Source organism: Solanum stenotomum, chromosome 2, assembly GCF_019186545.1.
Source record: "Solanum stenotomum isolate F172 chromosome 2, ASM1918654v1, whole genome shotgun sequence".
NCBI lineage: Eukaryota > Viridiplantae > Streptophyta > Magnoliopsida > Solanales > Solanaceae > Solanum > Solanum stenotomum.
This window is the reverse complement of record NC_064283.1, coordinates 72948550-72967221: the sequence shown is the minus strand read 5'-3', so window position 1 is coordinate 72967221 and position 18672 is coordinate 72948550. Positions and strand designations below refer to the sequence as shown.

Sequence of the window (18672 nt, the reverse complement as noted above, 5' to 3'; positions counted from 1 at the left end):
CTAATAACAATAAGAACAATCGATCAAATTCTAGGGTTCCAAATTTCCAATTAGGTCTTCTAATCTCAAAATTCACTGAGAGTCCGAGATTCAGAGAGAGTTCTGCCGCCGGTTGACGCCTGTCGCTGCTCGTCTTCAGGTAAGTTCCGTCTTCCTCGTCTAGTTGTTGTCATATACCAGAAAATTGCTGATAAGCTTCTCTGTTCGCCTGTTATGTGATGTATTTAGTGAGATGAGATTAGCTGTTGAAGTTAAATTTTTCATGAGAAGAGAGAGATTTTGTGTTCATATCTGTCATTTGTTTAGATCTTTTCAGTTACGTGACGTATTTAAAGAGCTGACATTAGCTGCTGAAGTTCCATTTTTTCATTAGAAGTGAGATTCATATTTGTAAATTTGTTGAGATCTTTTCAGTTATCTGATGAATTTAAAGAGCTCTTGAAGTAACGTTTTCATGGGGCTTACCCGAGGGAAAAATTATGAAGATATGAATAAGCTTCTTTTTTTTTCCCTTCAATCATTCGTTCTCAATGCCATGTGCCACAAATGAATTGTTTTTTTTTTGAAAATGAAATTCGCTGCAACTTGCAGGAATAGAAATGTTTGGCACCACAACAATATTGCCCCTTCCGGCTCCCCCGTTGGATGGGAATCTGGGACCAATACCTCCAGCTCAGGTGGTAGAGGAACCAGAGGATGATACCATGGAAGAGAATGAAGAGGACAACAATAGAGCCAACAAGGTTCCAACATCTGTTGCTACACATACGAGAACTATTGGTATCATTTACCCTCCTCCAGATATTAGAAGTATTGTTGATAAAACTTCGCAGTTTGTTGCGAAGAATGGTCCGGAATTTGAGAAGAGAATTGTTCTAAATAACGCTGGCAATGCAAAATTTAACTTCTTGAATGCCTCTGATCCTTACCATGCCTATTATCAGCACCGTTTGGCTGATGCTCGCGCACAGAATCAGGCTTCTGGAGAGCAGCCTACTCAGCCAGATGACAATGAAGCAGTCCCTGCTCCTCCTACCGCTGATGGTGCTGAGGCAACTGCTAAACCTGATCCATCAGCTCCGTTTAGACCTGTCAGAAAGGTTCTCGAGCCACCTGAGGCAGAGCAATATACTGTAAGACTCCCTGAAGGGATCACAGGTGAAGAACTGGATATTATTAAGCTTACAGCACAATTTGTGGCCAGAAATGGGAAGTCTTTCTTAACAGGGTTAACAAGCAGGGAGATTAATAATCCCCAATTTCATTTTCTAAAGCCTACTCACAGCATGTTCATGTTTTTTACTTCACTTGCGGATGCGTATTCAAAAGTTCTGATGCCTCCCAAAGGCTTGACGGATAAGCTGCAGAAGAGTGCTGCTGACATGACAACAGTCCTAGAGCGATGTCTGCATCGGTTGGAATGGGAAAGGTCACAGGAGCAGGCTAGACAAAAAGCTGAAGATGAGATAGAACAGGAGAGGGTGCAGATGGCTATGATTGATTGGCATGATTTTGTTGTTGTTGAGACTATAGATTTTGCTGATGACGAGGATCAGGATTTACCTCCACCTATGACCCTCGAGGAGGTTATAAGGAGGAGCAAGATGCCTACATTGGAGGAAGAAGAGTATGTTGAGCCTGGAAAAGAGGTGGAAATGGAGATGGATGAAGAAGAGGTGCAGCTAGTTGAAGAAGGTATGCGAGCTGCGACTCTTGAAGAGAATGGTGGTATCAGGAGTGCTGAAGCCATGGCAATTCCAGTGGAACAGGACCCACCAATGCGGATTGTGAAGAACTGGAAGAGGCCTGAAGAGAGGATCCTGGCAGAAAGGGACCCAACTAAGTATGTTGTCTCTCCTATAACCGGTGAGCTAATACCTATTAATGAGATGTCTGAACATATGAGGATCTCTCTCATTGATCCAAAGTATAAGGAACAGAAGGACAGGATGTTTGCGAAGATTAAGGAGACGACTCTTGCGCAGGATGATGAGATTTCTAGGAACATTGTTGGACTTGCAAGAACCCGTCCGGATATATTTGGTACCACGGAAGAAGAAGTTTCAAATGCGGTCAAGGCTGAGATTGAGAAAAAGACGGAAGAGCCGAAGCAAGTCATATGGGATGGTCACACAGGTAGCATTGGTCGCACTGCGAACCAGGCAATGTCTCAGAACAGTGATGAACAGAATGATGCTGCAAATGATGCAAGAAACTTTCCTGGACCGCAGGCTCCTCCACCTCCCAGACCCGGTTTTCCATCTATTAGGCCACTACCTCCACCACCTGGGCTTGCACTGAATATTCCTAGGCCTCCTAATACAGTCCAGTATTCTGCTCCTGGGGTTGCTGCTCCGCCTCCACCTCGACCTCCTATGGTTAACATGATTCCTCAGGTTCGGCCCCCACCTCCTCCCATGCCACAGATGCCAGGTCAGCAAAATCTCATGGTGAATCGCCCTCCAATGCCTCCATCGATGGGTATGAATTCTCATAGCCTTCCAATTCCACCACCTCCTGGATCACAGTTTACACCTTTGGGAGCACCTCGACCCTTTGTTCCCCACCCGATGTCCCAGCCCGGAATGTCTATGGTCCCGCCGCCTCCTATGCCCCAAGGAATGCCGCCACCCCCTCCACCTGAGGAAGCCCCTCCTCTCCCTGAAGAGCCAGAGCCGAAGAGGCAAAAGCTTGATGAGTCTATTCTCATTCCTGAAGACCAGTTCTTGGCTCAGCACTCGGTATGGATAGCTTTTTTTTTCCCCCAACTTTTACATAATTGTCTGGGTCTCTCTGTGAATTTTGCTTAGTACCTCATTTTTCTTACATCCATGGAAATTTTGTTGCCTGCTGGGGTTGTATTGCAGGGACCTGCAAGGATCAATGTATCTGTGCCGAATACTGATGAAGGGAATCTCAAAGGACAGGTTCTGGAAATCACAGTGCAATCTCTGTCCGAAACCATTGCCAGTCTAAAAGAGAAGATTTCTGGGGAGATCCAGCTGCCCGCGAACAAACAAAAACTGAGTGGAAAGGCTGGTTTTCTCAAGGACAACTTGTCTCTTGCGTACTATAATGTTGCATCTGGAGAAACACTCGGTCTCTCACTAAGAGAACGTGGTGGGAGAAAGAGATGAATGGGGAGTTATTTGCATGGCCTTCAAAGGTTTATTTTGCTACTGTTCGGCATATCTAATCCTTGTTATAAATTTTAAGAATTCTACATACTTGTTTCATGTTATTTGGGAGATTATACTGGTCGTGTACTTTAGTTTTTCTTTCTGCAATTTAATCAACTTTATTTTTCAAGCTGATGGCTGAGTATCTACTACAGATTTTGGCATGTTGGTGATCATCCATGAGGACAACAGGAAGTTTACTAGTTCTATGTCTATAAAGATGCCATGACTGTGGGTTCACGGGTTGTGTTTATGTTACTAATTTGTGTTTGTCTCACCGCGTGCAGTTGCTCCACCCTAACTACAGCTCAGTTGTTATTTTGTTGTATCTTCCGAGTCCAAGGCACATTCTGGAATTAGAACTTTTCTGATGTCTTCTTGGCAAACATTCCTTATAGTTTTGGAAGTTTCCCTTAGCAATTAATAACTCAAATTCTTCTGTGGACTTTAGGAGCTATTTCTGTAGAAGATGTGCTTGTCGTGGTGGGAGACGCTTGTCCCAAGCAACACCTGCCTCTTTTGTGGTGCGTTTTTGGGGCACTTGAGTCTTGAGTCTCTATGTTCAAGTTATATGTAGCTTCATTCTTTTTTTTGACAATGGTAACTGTTATATGTAGCTTCATTCTTTTCGTTTGTTTTGATGGAGTCTGCTGTGTGGGAGGAGTGACTAAGGTTTCTCTGATGTGCCTTTATTTTATCAACACAGCTTTATACCCCTGTTAGGAGTTGTGATGTATGCTGCATTTGTTGGTTGTGTTGCGAGGTCCTATCTCGATAACAAAAGCAGGTAGAGTTATTGCTCTTTTCACTGGTGTGTTCATTTTAGTGTTTGATGAGATCCTGTTGACAGATATCAAGATTCAACACTTCACTTTTTGCAGGCTTTCGAAGGAAGTTGCAGACTATTGATACGTCTTTCTTATGTAATCGTTGGGAATTCGTTATATTCTGGCAGATAATGTGCCATCTTAGTATTCTTCTGCTATGATTCTTAAAAAGGAATTGGTTGATCAGTTAATATATGTTTATGCTTTTGTGCATGATATTAGTACTAGTGACATATACAACAATATTCATCAAAAACAACATTATTTATTCCACATGCTAGCTAGAACTAGCCAATTATTCATCACACTAACACACATACTTATAATGTGTATGGACATTGACATTATATTATTTATTATTCCACATGCTAGCTAGTTGCAAATTATTCATCACACAAACACAGTTACTTCTAATGTTTGTGTGTGTGTATATATATATATATACACACACTATTTCTGGAGAAGGTGAGCCTCTACATCCTTGGTCATGTCAAGGATATTACGGAAGTGAATGATGGGTTCTGGGGTGTCTTCAGTTTTCTTTTCGTATTCAATTGTCCAAGTAGTCCATTGGTGGTCACAAGATGTTGTATAATCAAAGTAATTATACAACTCTAATAAGTCTCCTTCAATAATTTTCCATTTGATCAATTTCTTGTGAGGATCGATGGCTTCAATTAATTGCTTCATATACTTATGTTGTCCGGCTATAATCATTAGAAACAGAAAATACAAGATATCGTTATCACTAGTTCAACTGTTCAATACCTTATGAAAGATTTAAACATTTACAAAATATTATTTGGTGAGAAAATAATATTTGTGATGTTATTAGTACTTTGATGAATTTTTTTTATTACTAATGATTAGAAGTAATGTTTAAGTGTTAGTAGGAGCCAATAGAAAAAAATGTAAAAGTTAAAATAATTTTAATTAAAAGTTTCTTCCACCCATAAGCGAAAGAAGTTATATTCCTTTTATGAAAATTAAAGGATATACTTGTACTATATTTATGAAAATTAAACACCATCGATTTTTTTTTTCATGAAGATTATTTTCTTAAAAATTAACTTTCTTATTAGTTATTATCAAATACTCCAAATAGAGAAAATTTATGCAAGTAAATCATATTGAGAGAGAGAGATAGAGTACCAAAAAAATGTTTGTTACCTTCGATATATTTCCAACTAACAATCGAACCAGTTTTTACGATTTCACCTTCATGAATCTCAAAATGGCCGATAGTCCTAGGACTTATATTGGGTACCTGATGAGTATTGGTGTGAAAAATATCAAAAAACGAGCCCCCTCCACAATTCATCTCTATTGAAGCAATTAACTTACCTTTCAAACCCATATTTTCTACTTCTTAAGAATATCAATACGTTGTGAAAAAAGTGGTGAGAAAATATTTAGAACTTGTAGTCTTTATATAGATTTCAATTAGATGTGAAATGCTAGAAAGTATCAAACATTTTCCACCACATATCTACGAGTTAATAATTTTGCACCCTCAATGTATCATCATTTTAGCTATTCACACCTTCACCTATTTTTTTAAAAATAATTTATTACCTAACCTTTTACTGTTATAGCAAAATTAACTTTAAAAAAACTTACAATGTATCATACATATTCCTTCAAAGTGTTTAATGTGAAACTTACAATGTTGTATGATAGAATAAACAAATATTTTTATAAGAACAAATAATTGTCAAAGGTGAAATTAGAAATTTTATTAAAAATGTTCAAAATTTAAATATATATAAACATAATTTTTAACTTATGTACATAATATAATTTTTTATAAATATAACATAGTTTTCATTGAATAGTGTTTAATAACCACCTTCACTCTATATAGCTACGCCACTACAAATGGTTCATAGCACATGCTTATCGCAAAAAATAAAGAGCAACTTTCACATATAACAAACATAAAAATCATATTTGTATGTTATAGCTATAGTTTGCATAATTGCGCTCCATATCAAAATTTAGGTTTGCTATAGAGCTTTTGATTTGTATAATTCGCTAGATACATCCAATTTTATACAAATTGTTCAGTTTTGTATAAATTCATTCATACATTGTAATTTGTATAATAAGATCTGTATTTGTATAATTATAAGTGTATAGGACGAAAATATATGTATTTGTATTTGTATATACATTTTTCTCTTGGTTTATACAAACACAAACACATTTTATACATTTTATATACTTGTATACCGAATGGGTAATTGTATACCGAATGGGTAATTGTATACCGAAAATGGCTAATTGTATACCGAACCAAATGACAAAAAATGAGATGTTTGCTACGAATTACAAATAAAATAAACTATGACTATAACATTTAATTTGAATTAATAATTTGCTATTTCATATAATTTTCCCGGAAACAGCCTCTCTACCTCCACGAGGTAGTGGTAAGGTCTGCGTACACTCTACCCTCCCCAGACCCCACTTAGTGGGATTTCACTGGGTATGTTGTTGTTGTTGTTGTTATATAATTTTCCCAAAAATAAATCATATCTATTTGTTTAATTTTCTTTTCCTAATACCTATTGGCACATGCCTATTGTGTGAGATATAAAATTATAAATGAAGGATGTCATATCTCAACCACAAAATAATAACTTTTTAGACTTTGCAAAATATGAAATAAAATAACAAATAAAATTGAAGGATGTCATATCTCAACCACAAAATAATAACTTTTTAGACTTTGCAAAATATGAAATAAAATAATATACATCTTATAATGGAATATTAGAATTATGGTGGTCGATAAATGTCCATAATTTCTTAGATGCTACTTCCATTACTTCTCACCGTTATGATTGTAACCTAGTACATCTTTATAGCCTTCCTCATGATCTTAATGGTTAATCTCATGTTCATGACATTCTTTAGCATTCATTAATATAAGCCCATAAATAAAGATTGTGGATCATACATGTATGTTATACATACTGCATACTTGAATAAACTTTGAAACACTTTGAAAGAAAATAAGAAAGTTTCCTCTAACTAGTGAGATGGGAAAAACTAAATGACATCTTATTTTTTAGTTTCCCATATAGAAGATGGAAATTCAAATACAAGTCTAGATCGTGGGTATTTTCACCCCAGACCTGGCACTGACATATGCAACATATTCATCAAAAACAACATTATTTATTCCACATGCCAGCTAGAACTAGTCAATTATTCATCACACTAACACACACATACTGAGGAAGAAAAGCGAGAGTTAGCAAAAGATGTACATAGACTTGCACGCCAGGGAGTCAGACTTATGGATTCCAAGAAGGAGGAGTGGTGGTGACGAATGGGGTTGAATCATTATTAGTGTCAGAAGTAAAAGACAAGCAAGACCAAGACCCCATTTTGTTGAATTGAAGGCAAATGTTCATAAACAAAAAGTAATGGCTTTTGAACAAGGGGGAGATGGTGTGTTGAGGTATCAAGGTGGATTGTGTGTACCAATGGTGGATGGACTCCAAGAGAGGTTGAAAACGGCACAGAGTCATCAGAAATCCTACACTGATGTTAGGAGAAGAGAGTTAGAGTTTGAAGTTGATGATTAGGTGTATTTGAAGGTTTCACCCATGAAGGGCGTTATGAGATTTAGTAAGAAGGGAAAACTTAGTCCCCGGTATATTGGCCCTTACAGAATATCGAAAAGGGTAGGTAATGTAGCTTATGAGTTGGAGCTACCACAAGAGTTAGCCGCGGTTCATCCGGTGTTTCACATCTCCATGTTGAAGAAGTGCATGGGTGATCCTTTGTTGATTATACCAATCAAAGATATTGGAATCAAATATAGCTTATCTTATGAAGAGATTCTTGTTCAGATTCTAGATTTGCCAAGTTCGCAAGTTGAGAACAAAATAGGTAGCATCAGTCAAAGTTCCTTGGAGGAACCCATTTGTTAAGGAAGCTACTTGAGGAGCTAAGAAAGATATGAAGAAGAGATACCCACATCTCTTCGAATCTGGAGAAGTTCTGAATTAAGGTACTAATCCTTTCTTAGTATTTATTTTTAAGTTGGCATGTTGTTTTGCATTTAATTGTGGGTGCTTGAACTGAATGTTGCATGTTGCACCCTTAGCCTAATAAGAGTAATCTCATTCGAGGACGAATGTTACCAAGGGGGAAATATTATAACATCTCGCAAATTGAAATAACTAGGAAGAAGCTAATAAATGGAAATAGTCATTTTTGGAAAGAATGAAAATCTGGAAATTTTGTTAAGTTAGAATAAGTTGAGTTTCGACCAACTTCAAATGGACATAACTCCTAGATCAGGATGAGTTAGGTGTGCTTCCAGGTATGGTTGGAAATATCTTGGGATGATCTTTCCAACACCGCCAAGTTTGTGCGAATCCGAATTCGTATGAGTGAGATACGCCCATTGGAAGTTGGGCTATTCAAATAAGGAAATGTCCAATCCGGATTTTTGAAGGGTATTTCAGTCTTTTCCTTATCCAATTAATTAAATTCATTTTAGTGAATTAATTAAGGGTCTAAACTGAACTTGGTCAGTTTTACGCTTTTGGAAAAGAGTTAGAGTTTTAGAGAAGAGGAAAGAAGAGGAGAAAAAAGACGGAGAAGCAAGGAAATCGTCAAGTTCGTCGAGTTCAGCTTGTGGATTTCGTCGAGGGTGATCCCTACAAGGTATGTGAGATCACATAACGTTGGGTTAGTTCACCCACACGCCAAGCATGTTTAATTCAGAGTATTTTCGTCCTAAAAAGATTGAGAATTTGATGTTATTGATAGTTGTTCTTGAATTGATTTCGTTCTTGAATATGAGTTGATTAAGAAGTTTCTTGATGTTAAAGTGTTGTTTCCTTGAGTTGTTTGGGTTAGATTTTGTGTATATGATTTGGGTACATGAATCTAAAGTGAATTTGAGAAAAAGAATCGAATTAAAACGATTTAGGATCAGAAGTCGGTTCAAAAAAGAATGACACATTTCTATATTAAGTAACAATTTAACTATAAAATATATATTTTACCCTTAATGAAATGATTTACAACTACACAAATTTCTATAATTCATTTTGGACCACAAATTTTAAAAGTCTTCATCATTTCTTTCTTAAACTTCGTGGTGAGTCAAACTACCTTACATAAAATGGGACGAAGAGAGTATCTTTTTAGACTTTGGAAAATATGAAATAAAATATCAAATAAAATAACATACATCTTATAATGGAATATTAGAATTATGGTAGTCGGTAAATGTCCATAACTTTCTAAGATGTTACTTTCATTACTTCTCATCATTATGATTGTAACTCAGTACATCTTTATAACATTCCTCATGATTTTAATAGTTAGTTTCACGTTTATAATATCCTTTAATATTCCTTAATGTAAGCCCATAAATAAATCTATTGTGAATCATACATGTATGTTATACATACTTGAATAAACTTCGAAATACTTGAGTTTGCATGCTCCAGGTCGATCTGACAGTGAAATATCCAGATCTGAGGAATTAATGGAATGAAAATATACTATGTTGGTGACGGACAAGAACCCCGAACTCTTTATAAAACTTAAGTAAACACTTTTCCCTTTAAGTTAATTTTTGCAATTATTTTAGGCTCGAGATCCATTTCCTTACGATATTTATCCAAATATTTTATTTGTGTTGAGCAAATGTTATACTAATGGATGTGTCTTATGAAAGTAGTCTAAGTTCATAATTTCTCTTCTCTTTATATTTGTGTTTTTATTTAGATATGACCAAAGCAAAAAGTGGTCAATTGAATTCAAAATCTAAGAATGCAATAATGAAAACCATTCAAGTTCATCATTAAGATATTTGGCTCTAGGGTTGAATATATTCTCCATCGGAATATAATTAATTACTCTTATCATATGATTCTAAAAGTCATATTTATTCTATCATCACATGTCATTTGAGATAACTTAATTTTTCAACACCACATACGCTCCATATAGATATATAAAATAATATAAAATGATATGTAAAAAAGATATAAATATAAATATTAATACATAAAACTTGAATGACATGATACAATGTCTTTTAATTTGGCTTCAGCTAACATCTATGACCTCCAACTTTGAATGGACATTGACATTATATTATTTATTATTCTACATGCTAGCTAGTTGCAAATTATTCATCACACAAACACAGTTACTTCTAATGTTTATATATATATATATATATATATACACACACTATTTCTGGAGAAGGTGACCCTCTATATCCTTGGTCATGTCAAAGATATTACTCAAGTGAATGAGGGGTTCTGGGGTGTCTTCAGTTTTCTTTTCGTATTCAATTGTCCAAGTAGTCCATTGGTGGTCACAAGATGTTGTATAATCAAAGTAATTATACAACTCTAATAAATCTCCTTCAATAACTTTCCATTTGATCAATTTCTTGTGAGGATCGACGGCTTCAATTAAGTGCTTCATATACATTTCTTGTCCAGCTATAATCATTAGAAACAGAAAATACAAGAGATGTTATCACTAGTTCAACTGTTCAATACCCTTGTGAAAGATTTAAACATTTACAAAATACTTTTGGTGAGAAAATTATATTTGTGATGTTACTACTATGATGAATTTTTTGTTATTACTAAAGATTAGTAAGTAATGTTCAAGTGTTAGTTGGAGGCTTGGAGCCAATTAAAAAAAATGTAAAAGTTAAAATAATCTTAATTAAGAATTATTTCAAAAGTTAAAATAATTTATGCAAGTAAATCAAATAGAGATAGAGAGATAGAGAGAGAGAGATAGAGTACGAAAAAATAATGTGTGTTATCCTCGTAATATTTCCAACTAACAATCGAACCAGCCTTTATGATTTCACCTTCATGAACTTCAAAATGGGTGACATTTCTAGGACATATGTTGACTATATGATGAGTATTGGTGTGAAAAACCTCAAAAACTGAGTGTCCTCCACACTTCATCTCCAATGAAGCAATCAACTTACCTTTCAAACCCATATTTTCTACTTCTTAAGAATAGCAATACGTTGCTGAAAAAAGTGGTGAGAAAATATTTAGAACTTGTAGTCTTTATATAGATTTTAGTTAAATGTGGAATGCTAGCTAGTAGAAACATTATTCACCACATATCTACGAGTTAATAACATTTTGCACCCTCAATGTATTATCATTTTAGCTATTCACACCTTAACCTAATTTTAAAAAATAATTTATTACCTAACCTTTTACAGCAAAATTACCTTTAAAAAAAACTTACAAGGTATCATACATATCCCTTCAAACTGTTAAATGTGAAACTTACAATGTTGTATGATAGAATAAACAAATATTTTATAAGAACAAATAATTGTCAACGGTGAAATTAAATTTTTTATTAAAATGTTTAAAATTTAAATATATATAAACATAATTTTTAACATATGTATATAATATATAATTGTTTATAAATATAATATAGTTTTCATTGAATAGTGTTTAATAACCACCTTCACTCTATATAGCTATGCCACTACAAACAGTTAATAGCACATGCCTATTGCAAAAAATAAAGAGCAGCTTTCACATATAACAAACATAAAAATCATATTTGTATGTTATATCTTTAGTTTATATAATTACTCTCCATAGCAAATTTTATGTTTGCTATGGAGTTTTTTATTTGTATAATTCGCTAGATACATCCAATTTTATATAAATTGTTCAGTTTTGTATAAATTCATTTATATATTGTAATTTGTATAATAAGATCTGTATTTGTATAGTTATAAGTGTATAGGACGAAAATATATGTATTTGTATACACTTTTCTCTCGCTTTATATAAACACAAATGCATTTTGTACATATTATACATTTGTACACCGAATGGGTAATTGTATACCGAAAATGGCTAATTGTATACCGAATCAGATGGCAAAAAAATGGGATGTTTGCTGCGAATTACAAATAAAATAAACTATAACTATAACATCTAATTTGAATTAATAATTTGCTATTTCATATAATTTTCCCAAAAATAAATCCATCTCATGCTTCGATTTTCAATGAAAGATTTAGCTTACTTGTGCTTATAGTTTTGAGTTATTTCGTCATTAGGTCCTAAATAGATCAACCAAAAGACTGATGTGTTTTTACCCCTGATGAATTTTCACTTCTATATTTAACATGAACAGATGAAAGAATATAAAAGTGAAATGGAAATTAAGAAATATTTGAAGAGCATATTAAAATGTGATTTAACTCTCGAAATTGCATATGCGTCATATAAAGGAAATATTTTTTTGATTTTTTCACCTTCCAAAAATGCCTTGTACATGTAGTAATGAAAATAGGTTTGGTCTGGAGTTCACGAGGTTTTTCTCTTAGTAAGTGGTTATTTTGGTTGACGATAATATTATGAGTTACTTTTTCCGTATTGTATATGCGATCAATAAACTACTCTCTGTTTTCTACATTGCTGTCACTCTTATTGGTCTATAAGGACTCTGAGTCTTAGACATTCATTGATCTGTCCAGCGTTATCCACAAGAAGATAAAAAAATATTACTGGTTCTCTTACAAAATACATAGAAGATTATTGTTCAGGTAGAAAAAGAAGAATTAAGAGAACAACTAACTGTTCACGTGTGAAATCCCGTTCTCTCTTCAATTGACTTGGGAGTAAAAAGATCAAAACTTTGCAAGACAACTGCATCATTTTAAAGATTTTGACAATGTAAATAGTTCCCCTGTTGCAAACTGTGCTACATGCCAGTGGTTAGATCGATAAGCTACCTTGGTTCTCTCTGTTTTCTACATTGTTGTCACTCTTAGTAGTCTCTTAGGATCTGGATGTAGTCAAATTTTACAAAGGAATTATTAAAATTGATGAAAAAGTAACACACATAAGATGGATTACTAACAACAGAAAGAAAGAAGATATCAAATCTTGAGGAAAAATTAACCAGCTGATACCTGAAGGGGCAAAACTATCAACAGTAACAGAGGAAGACGACGCAAGAGAGGTAGAGCTTCGATTTTGTCTACGGGAGTACCTGTAGAGGCATCACTACAACTCTCAGGCTGAGGCATTAATTAACCTGTCCTGTGCTATCCAAAAGAACATAAAAAACCATCATTTTTCCCTTATAAATGGTGATAGTTTAGTTAGGAAAAGAAAAGGAGAACAGCCAATTGTTCACGTGTGAAACTCGTGGAAAAGTAATAGTTCAAGTGTGTTTATCTCTTCAATTAACTTGTCAAATGTGAATCTGATAACTGGGGAACTTGTGGATTGAAATTATATGTAATTCGAGTAGAAAACATTGCTTCGTTACCTCAAAGGAGGTCTTCCCAGAGTTAATAATATTGCAACATTTAGGCAGATGAGTACCGACTGCGTAATATAAGTTAATTAGAATGAATTGTCTTTAAAACTTTTCCTAAAAGAAAACAGATGCATGTTTTTGTACTTTTGTTTCTTGCTTTGGTGTGATAGTGTTTTCCTCTGTAAACAGAAATTGTTATTTTTTCGAACACCAATTTTATATGCCACAACACTTGCTTGAGCTAGATTATTACGTTGTGATTGATCCCTAGTAGTTGTTACCTCTCTACCTTAACACTTGAGATCGAGAAAATCCTTGGGAGTAAAATAGTTTAGTGATCTGGAAATACATGAAATTTTTTGAGCAAATAGGACTTACGAAAGACACTCAGTTCACTACCTATGTCTATGTATGCTAAAAAGGAAATTTCAAGTTTGTAAGGGCACACCAGAAGTTTCTTGGGAATAAAAACAGTAAATCATTTTCATGCTTTCTAACTATTTTCTTATTTGTACTAAAGTTAAATATGGAGGTTCAATTTAGAATAGAGGGACGAGTTAAACAACATTTTATATATATTTTTCTACTAAAAGTTTCTGCATCGGATATTATTTATTTGTCTTTTCAATTAGAAAAAATTTAATAGCACAAGTAGTAAGTTTTTCTTTCTTTTCACTGGGATTCAAGAGTTGGTGTTCAATATCCTCAACTTTTCTTGAATTCCTGCCGAGACTAGCCATCTAATAGCCACAAACTTAAAAGGGTTGCTGGTTATGACCTCTTATATGGGTGTGATATATTTTGTGTAAATTAATATATTCATGAAGGTGCGTACCGTGTTATAGCTACTATAATATTAATGGTGGTATTTATGATATATATATATATATATTTTTTTTTATTTTTTTTTAGGTATTTATATATATTTTCAAAGAAAAACGCACTATACTGGGATAGTGAATGTACGACCACCAACTCAACATCACTACATTTTCTTTTGATGGTTCCCTATTTCATGTTATAATTTGGATGCGTCATTGTTATGGTATCTGGAGATTAGTTATAGTACCAATTAAACTTATTTCGACCATAGCACGGGCACCTTTATCTAGTAAAATTATAAATCAAGGATGTCATATCTCAACCACAAAATAATAACTTTTTAGACTTTGCAAAATATGAAATAAAATAACAAATAAAATTGAAGGATGTCATATCTCAACCACAAAATAATAACTTTTTAGATTTTGCAAAATAATATACATCTTATAATGGAATATTAGAATTATGGTGGTCGATAAATGTCCATAATTTCTTAGATGCTACTTCCATTACTTCTCACCGTTATGATTGTAACAAAGTACATCTTTATAGCCTTCCTCATGATCTTAATGGTTAATCTCATGTTCATGACATTCTTTAGTATTTCTTAATATAAGCCCATAAATAAAGATTGCGGATTATACATGTATGTTATACATACTTCATACTTGAATAAACTTCGAAACACTTGAAAGAAATAAGAAAGTTTCCTCTAACTAGTGAGATGGGAAAAACTAAATGACATCTTATTTTTTAGTTTTCCATTCAGAATATGGGAATTCAAATACAAGTTTAGATCGTGGGTATTTTCACCCCAGACCTGGCACTGACATATACGACATATTCATCAAAACAACATTATTTATTCCACATGCTAGCTAGAACTAGCCAAATATTCATCACAACAACACACACATACTTATAATGTGTGTGGACATAGTCACATAGACATTATATTGTTTATTATTCCACATGCTAGCTAGAACTAGCAAATTATTCATCACACAAGCACACTTATTTCTAATGTGTGTGTATTATTATATATATATATATATATATATATATATATATATACTATTTTTTGAGAGGGTGATTTTCTATATCCATGGTCATGGCAAGGAGAAGACCCAAGTGAAGGAGGGGTTCTGGGGTATCTTCAGTTTTCTTTTCGTATTCAATTGTCCAAGTAGTCCACTGACGTTCACAAGATGTTGTAAAATTACAATAATTATACAACTCTAATAAATCTCCTTCAATAACTTTCCATTTGATTAATTTCTTGTGAGGATCGACGGTTTCAATTAATTGCTTCATATACATTTCTTGTCCAGCTATTATCATTAGAAACAGAAAATAAAAGAGATCGTTGTCACTAGTTCAACTGTTCAATACCTTATGAAAGATTTAAACATTTACAAAATATTATTTGGTGAGAAAATAATATTTGTGATGTTATTACTACTTTGATGAATGATTAGAAGTAATGTTTAAGTGTAAGTAGGAGCCAATAGAAAAAAAATGTAAAAGTTAAAATAATTTTAATTAAGAATTTCTTCCACCCATAAGCGAATGAAGTTATATTCCTTTTATGAAAATTAAAGGATATACTTGTACTATATTTATGAAAATTAAACACCATCGAATTTATTTTTTTCATGAAGTTTATTTTCTTAAAAATTAACTTTCTTATTAGTTATTATCAAATACTCCAAATAGAGAAAAATTATGCAAGTAAATCCTATTGAGGGAGAGATAGAGTACCACAAAAATGTGCGTTACCTTCGTTATATTTCCAACTAACAATCGAACCAGTCTTTACGATTTCACCTTCATGAATCTCAAAATGGACGATATTTTTAGGACATATATTGGGTACCTGGTGAGTACTAGTGTGAAAAATATCAAAAAACGAGCCCTCGCCACACTTCATCTCCATTGAAGCAATCATTTACCTTTCAAACCCATATTTTCTACTTCTTAAGAATAGCGTTACATTGTGAAAAAAAGTGATGAGAAAATATTTAGAACTTGTAATCTTTATATAGATTTTAATTAAATGTGAAAATGCTAGCTAGTAGAAACATTATCCACCACACATCTACGAGTTAATAACATTTTAATTACACCCTTAATGTATATCATTTTAGCTATTCACACCTTAACCTATTTTTTAAAAATAATTTGTTACCTAACCTTTTACTTTTATAGCAAAATTACCTTTAAAAAGAAGTTACAAGGTATCATACATATTCCTTCAAAGTGTGATAGAATAAACAAATATTTTTATAAGAACAAATAATTGTCAACGGCGAAATTAGAAATTTTATTTAAAATGTTCAGAATTTAATATATATATATATATATATATATATATATATAAACATAATTCTTAACTTATTTACATCATAAAATTTTTTATAAATATAATATAATTTTCATTGTAGCACATGCCTAATGCAGAAAATAAATCATATCTATTTGTTTAAATTTCTTTTCCTAATACCTATTGGCACATGTCTATTGTGTGAGATATAAAATTATAAATGAAGGATGTCATATCTTAACCACAAAATAATATCATTTTAGACTTTGCAAAATATGAAATAAAATAACAAATAAAATAACACACATCTTATAATAATGGAATATTAGAATTATGGTGCATGGTCGGTAAGTGTTCATAACTCCTAAGATGTTACTTCCATTACTTCTCATTATTATGATTGTAACCCAGTACATCTTTAATTATAACCTTCCTCATGATCTAAATGGTTACTTTCATGTTTACGACACCCTTTAGTATTCCTTAATATAAGTCCATAAATAAAGCTATTGCGAATCATACATGTATGTTATACATACTTGAATAAACTTCGAAACACTTGAAGGAAATAAAAAAGTTTCCTCTAACTAGTGAGATGGGAAAAACTAAATGACATCTTATTTTTTTAGTTTCTCATCCAGAATATAGAAATTCAAATTCAAGTCCGGATCGTGGGTATTTTCACCCCAGTCCTGGCACTGAAATACTTGGATCTGGGGGGATTAATAGAATGGAATACGACATAAGTGACATGCAAATACCCATGGTTCGGACTCCGTATAAAACTTAAATAAACACTTTTTCTTTTAAGTTAATTTTTGCGATTATATTAGGCTCGAGATCCATTTCCTTCTGAAGATGTATCCAAATATTTTATTTGTGTTGAGTAAATGTTATACTAACGGATGTGTCTCATGAAAGTACTAAGTTCATAATTTATCTCCTCTTTATATTTGTGTTTTTTATTTAGATATGACCAAAGCAAAAAGTGGTCAATTGAATTCAAAATCTAAGAAATGCAATAATGAAAACCATTCAAGTTCATCATTAAGAGATTTGGCTCTAGGGTTGAATATATTCTCCATTGGAATATAATTACTCTTATCATATGATTCTAAAAGCTATATATATGCCATCATCACATGTCATTTGAGATAGCTTAATTTTCAACACCACATACGCTCCCATATAGATTAAAATAAAATAAAGTGATATGTAATAAAGATCTAGATATAAATATTAATTAATACATAGAACTTGAATAGTTGAATGACATAATACATAAATATGTCTTTTAATTTAGCTTCAGCTGACATTTTGTAATGACCCGAAAGGTCATTTTGGTAATTTTTCGTGGAAATGACTATTTTGCCCTTTCGGTAGTTGCCCCGAGTCCCATGTTTTGTGGTTGTAAAGTTAGTTTGAGGAAAAGTTGGTAAAAAGTTGAGTTTTTATGAGTTAAAGTTGGTTAAAAAGTGCTTTTTCGAGTTATTTGGAGTTTCGGGACTCGGATCGGATTTCCGTCGATTCCGACAGTTTTAGAATGTCGAAACGGGTCTGTGTGAAGTTACGGAGTTGAATTTGGAGTTGAAATGAAGAATTGAGGTCCTAAGTTGCTAAAGTTGTGAAATTGTGATAAAGAGTTGACTTTGGTCAACATATGAGGTTCCGAGGCTCGGATTGAAATTCCGAGAGTACCGTTGGTTTCGGGAGGCGATTCTAAGTCTAGAATGAGTCTTGGTTGAATTTTTAGACGCTCCGTTTGAGTTTCGAATTTTTTTGGCGTTAAACTAGTTTCTTGGCATCTTATTGAATTTCGGGTCAAGGAGTCCTCGAATTCAAATTCCGACGGTTCCATTGAGTCCGGAACGTCGAATTTAGTGGGGGTACATATTTAGTTTGTGTGCACGAGATTCCGAACGAATCCCGAGGGTCCAACGGGGACTTAAACTTTGGTGTTATTGTTGTGTTTCAGCTGCAATAGCAGTCTTTTTTTAGTCAAAAACCAGTAACTATTTTCCCCCAACTTGAAAAATACTCATTTCTCCATTTTTAGACTTTGAGAGCTCGAAAATAGGTGATTTCAAGTGGGTTTTCGCAAGGAATTCATTGGGTAAGTTATTTCCAACTTATATCTTTGATTTCCATCGATTATTTATGGATTTTAACATCAAAATTTGAGATCTCAACTGAAAAATTTGGG

General features: G+C 33.3%; 2 protein-coding genes across 2 annotated transcripts; one reads left to right on the top strand and one right to left on the bottom strand.

Moving 5' to 3' along the window:
* On the top strand, window positions 1-3624 carry LOC125854284 (probable splicing factor 3A subunit 1). Its single transcript, XM_049533783.1, has 3 exons — window positions 1-139; window positions 592-2741; window positions 2868-3624. Exons 2-3 carry the CDS (start codon window positions 600-602, stop codon window positions 3135-3137), a joined length of 2412 nt encoding a protein of 803 aa, XP_049389740.1. The 5' UTR covers window positions 1-139; window positions 592-599; the 3' UTR covers window positions 3138-3624.
* A 438-nt stretch (window positions 3625-4062) lies between these two features.
* Window positions 4063-16155, bottom strand: LOC125856288 (MLP-like protein 28). The gene is made up of 5 exons (XM_049535803.1): window positions 15926-16155; window positions 10239-10494; window positions 5582-5592; window positions 5177-5374; window positions 4063-4713 (listed from the first exon to the last, which is right to left on the bottom strand). The coding sequence occupies exons 1-5, from the start codon at window positions 16092-16094 to the stop codon at window positions 4457-4459; spliced, it is 891 nt and encodes a 296-aa protein (XP_049391760.1). The 5' UTR covers window positions 16095-16155; the 3' UTR covers window positions 4063-4456.
* Between the last annotated feature and the right edge of the window lie 2517 nt (window positions 16156-18672).

Coding starts and splice junctions, on each gene's coding strand:
- LOC125854284 (XM_049533783.1), top strand. CDS start 600: ATGTTTGGCACCACAACAATATTGCCCCTTCCGGCTCCCCCGTTGGAT. Junction 2,742..2,867: donor AGTTCTTGGCTCAGCACTCG/GTATGGATAGCT, acceptor GTTGTATTGCAG/GGACCTGCAAGGATCAATGT.
- LOC125856288 (XM_049535803.1), bottom strand. CDS start 16,094: ATGATTGCTTCAATGGAGATGAAGTGTGGCGAGGGCTCGTTTTTTGAT. Junction 10,495..15,925: donor TAGTTGGAAATATAACGAAG/GTAACGCACATT, acceptor TAATGATTATAG/CTGGACAAGAAATGTATATG. Junction 4,714..5,176: donor TAGTTGGAAATATATCGAAG/GTAACAAACATT, acceptor TAATGATTATAG/CCGGACAACATAAGTATATG.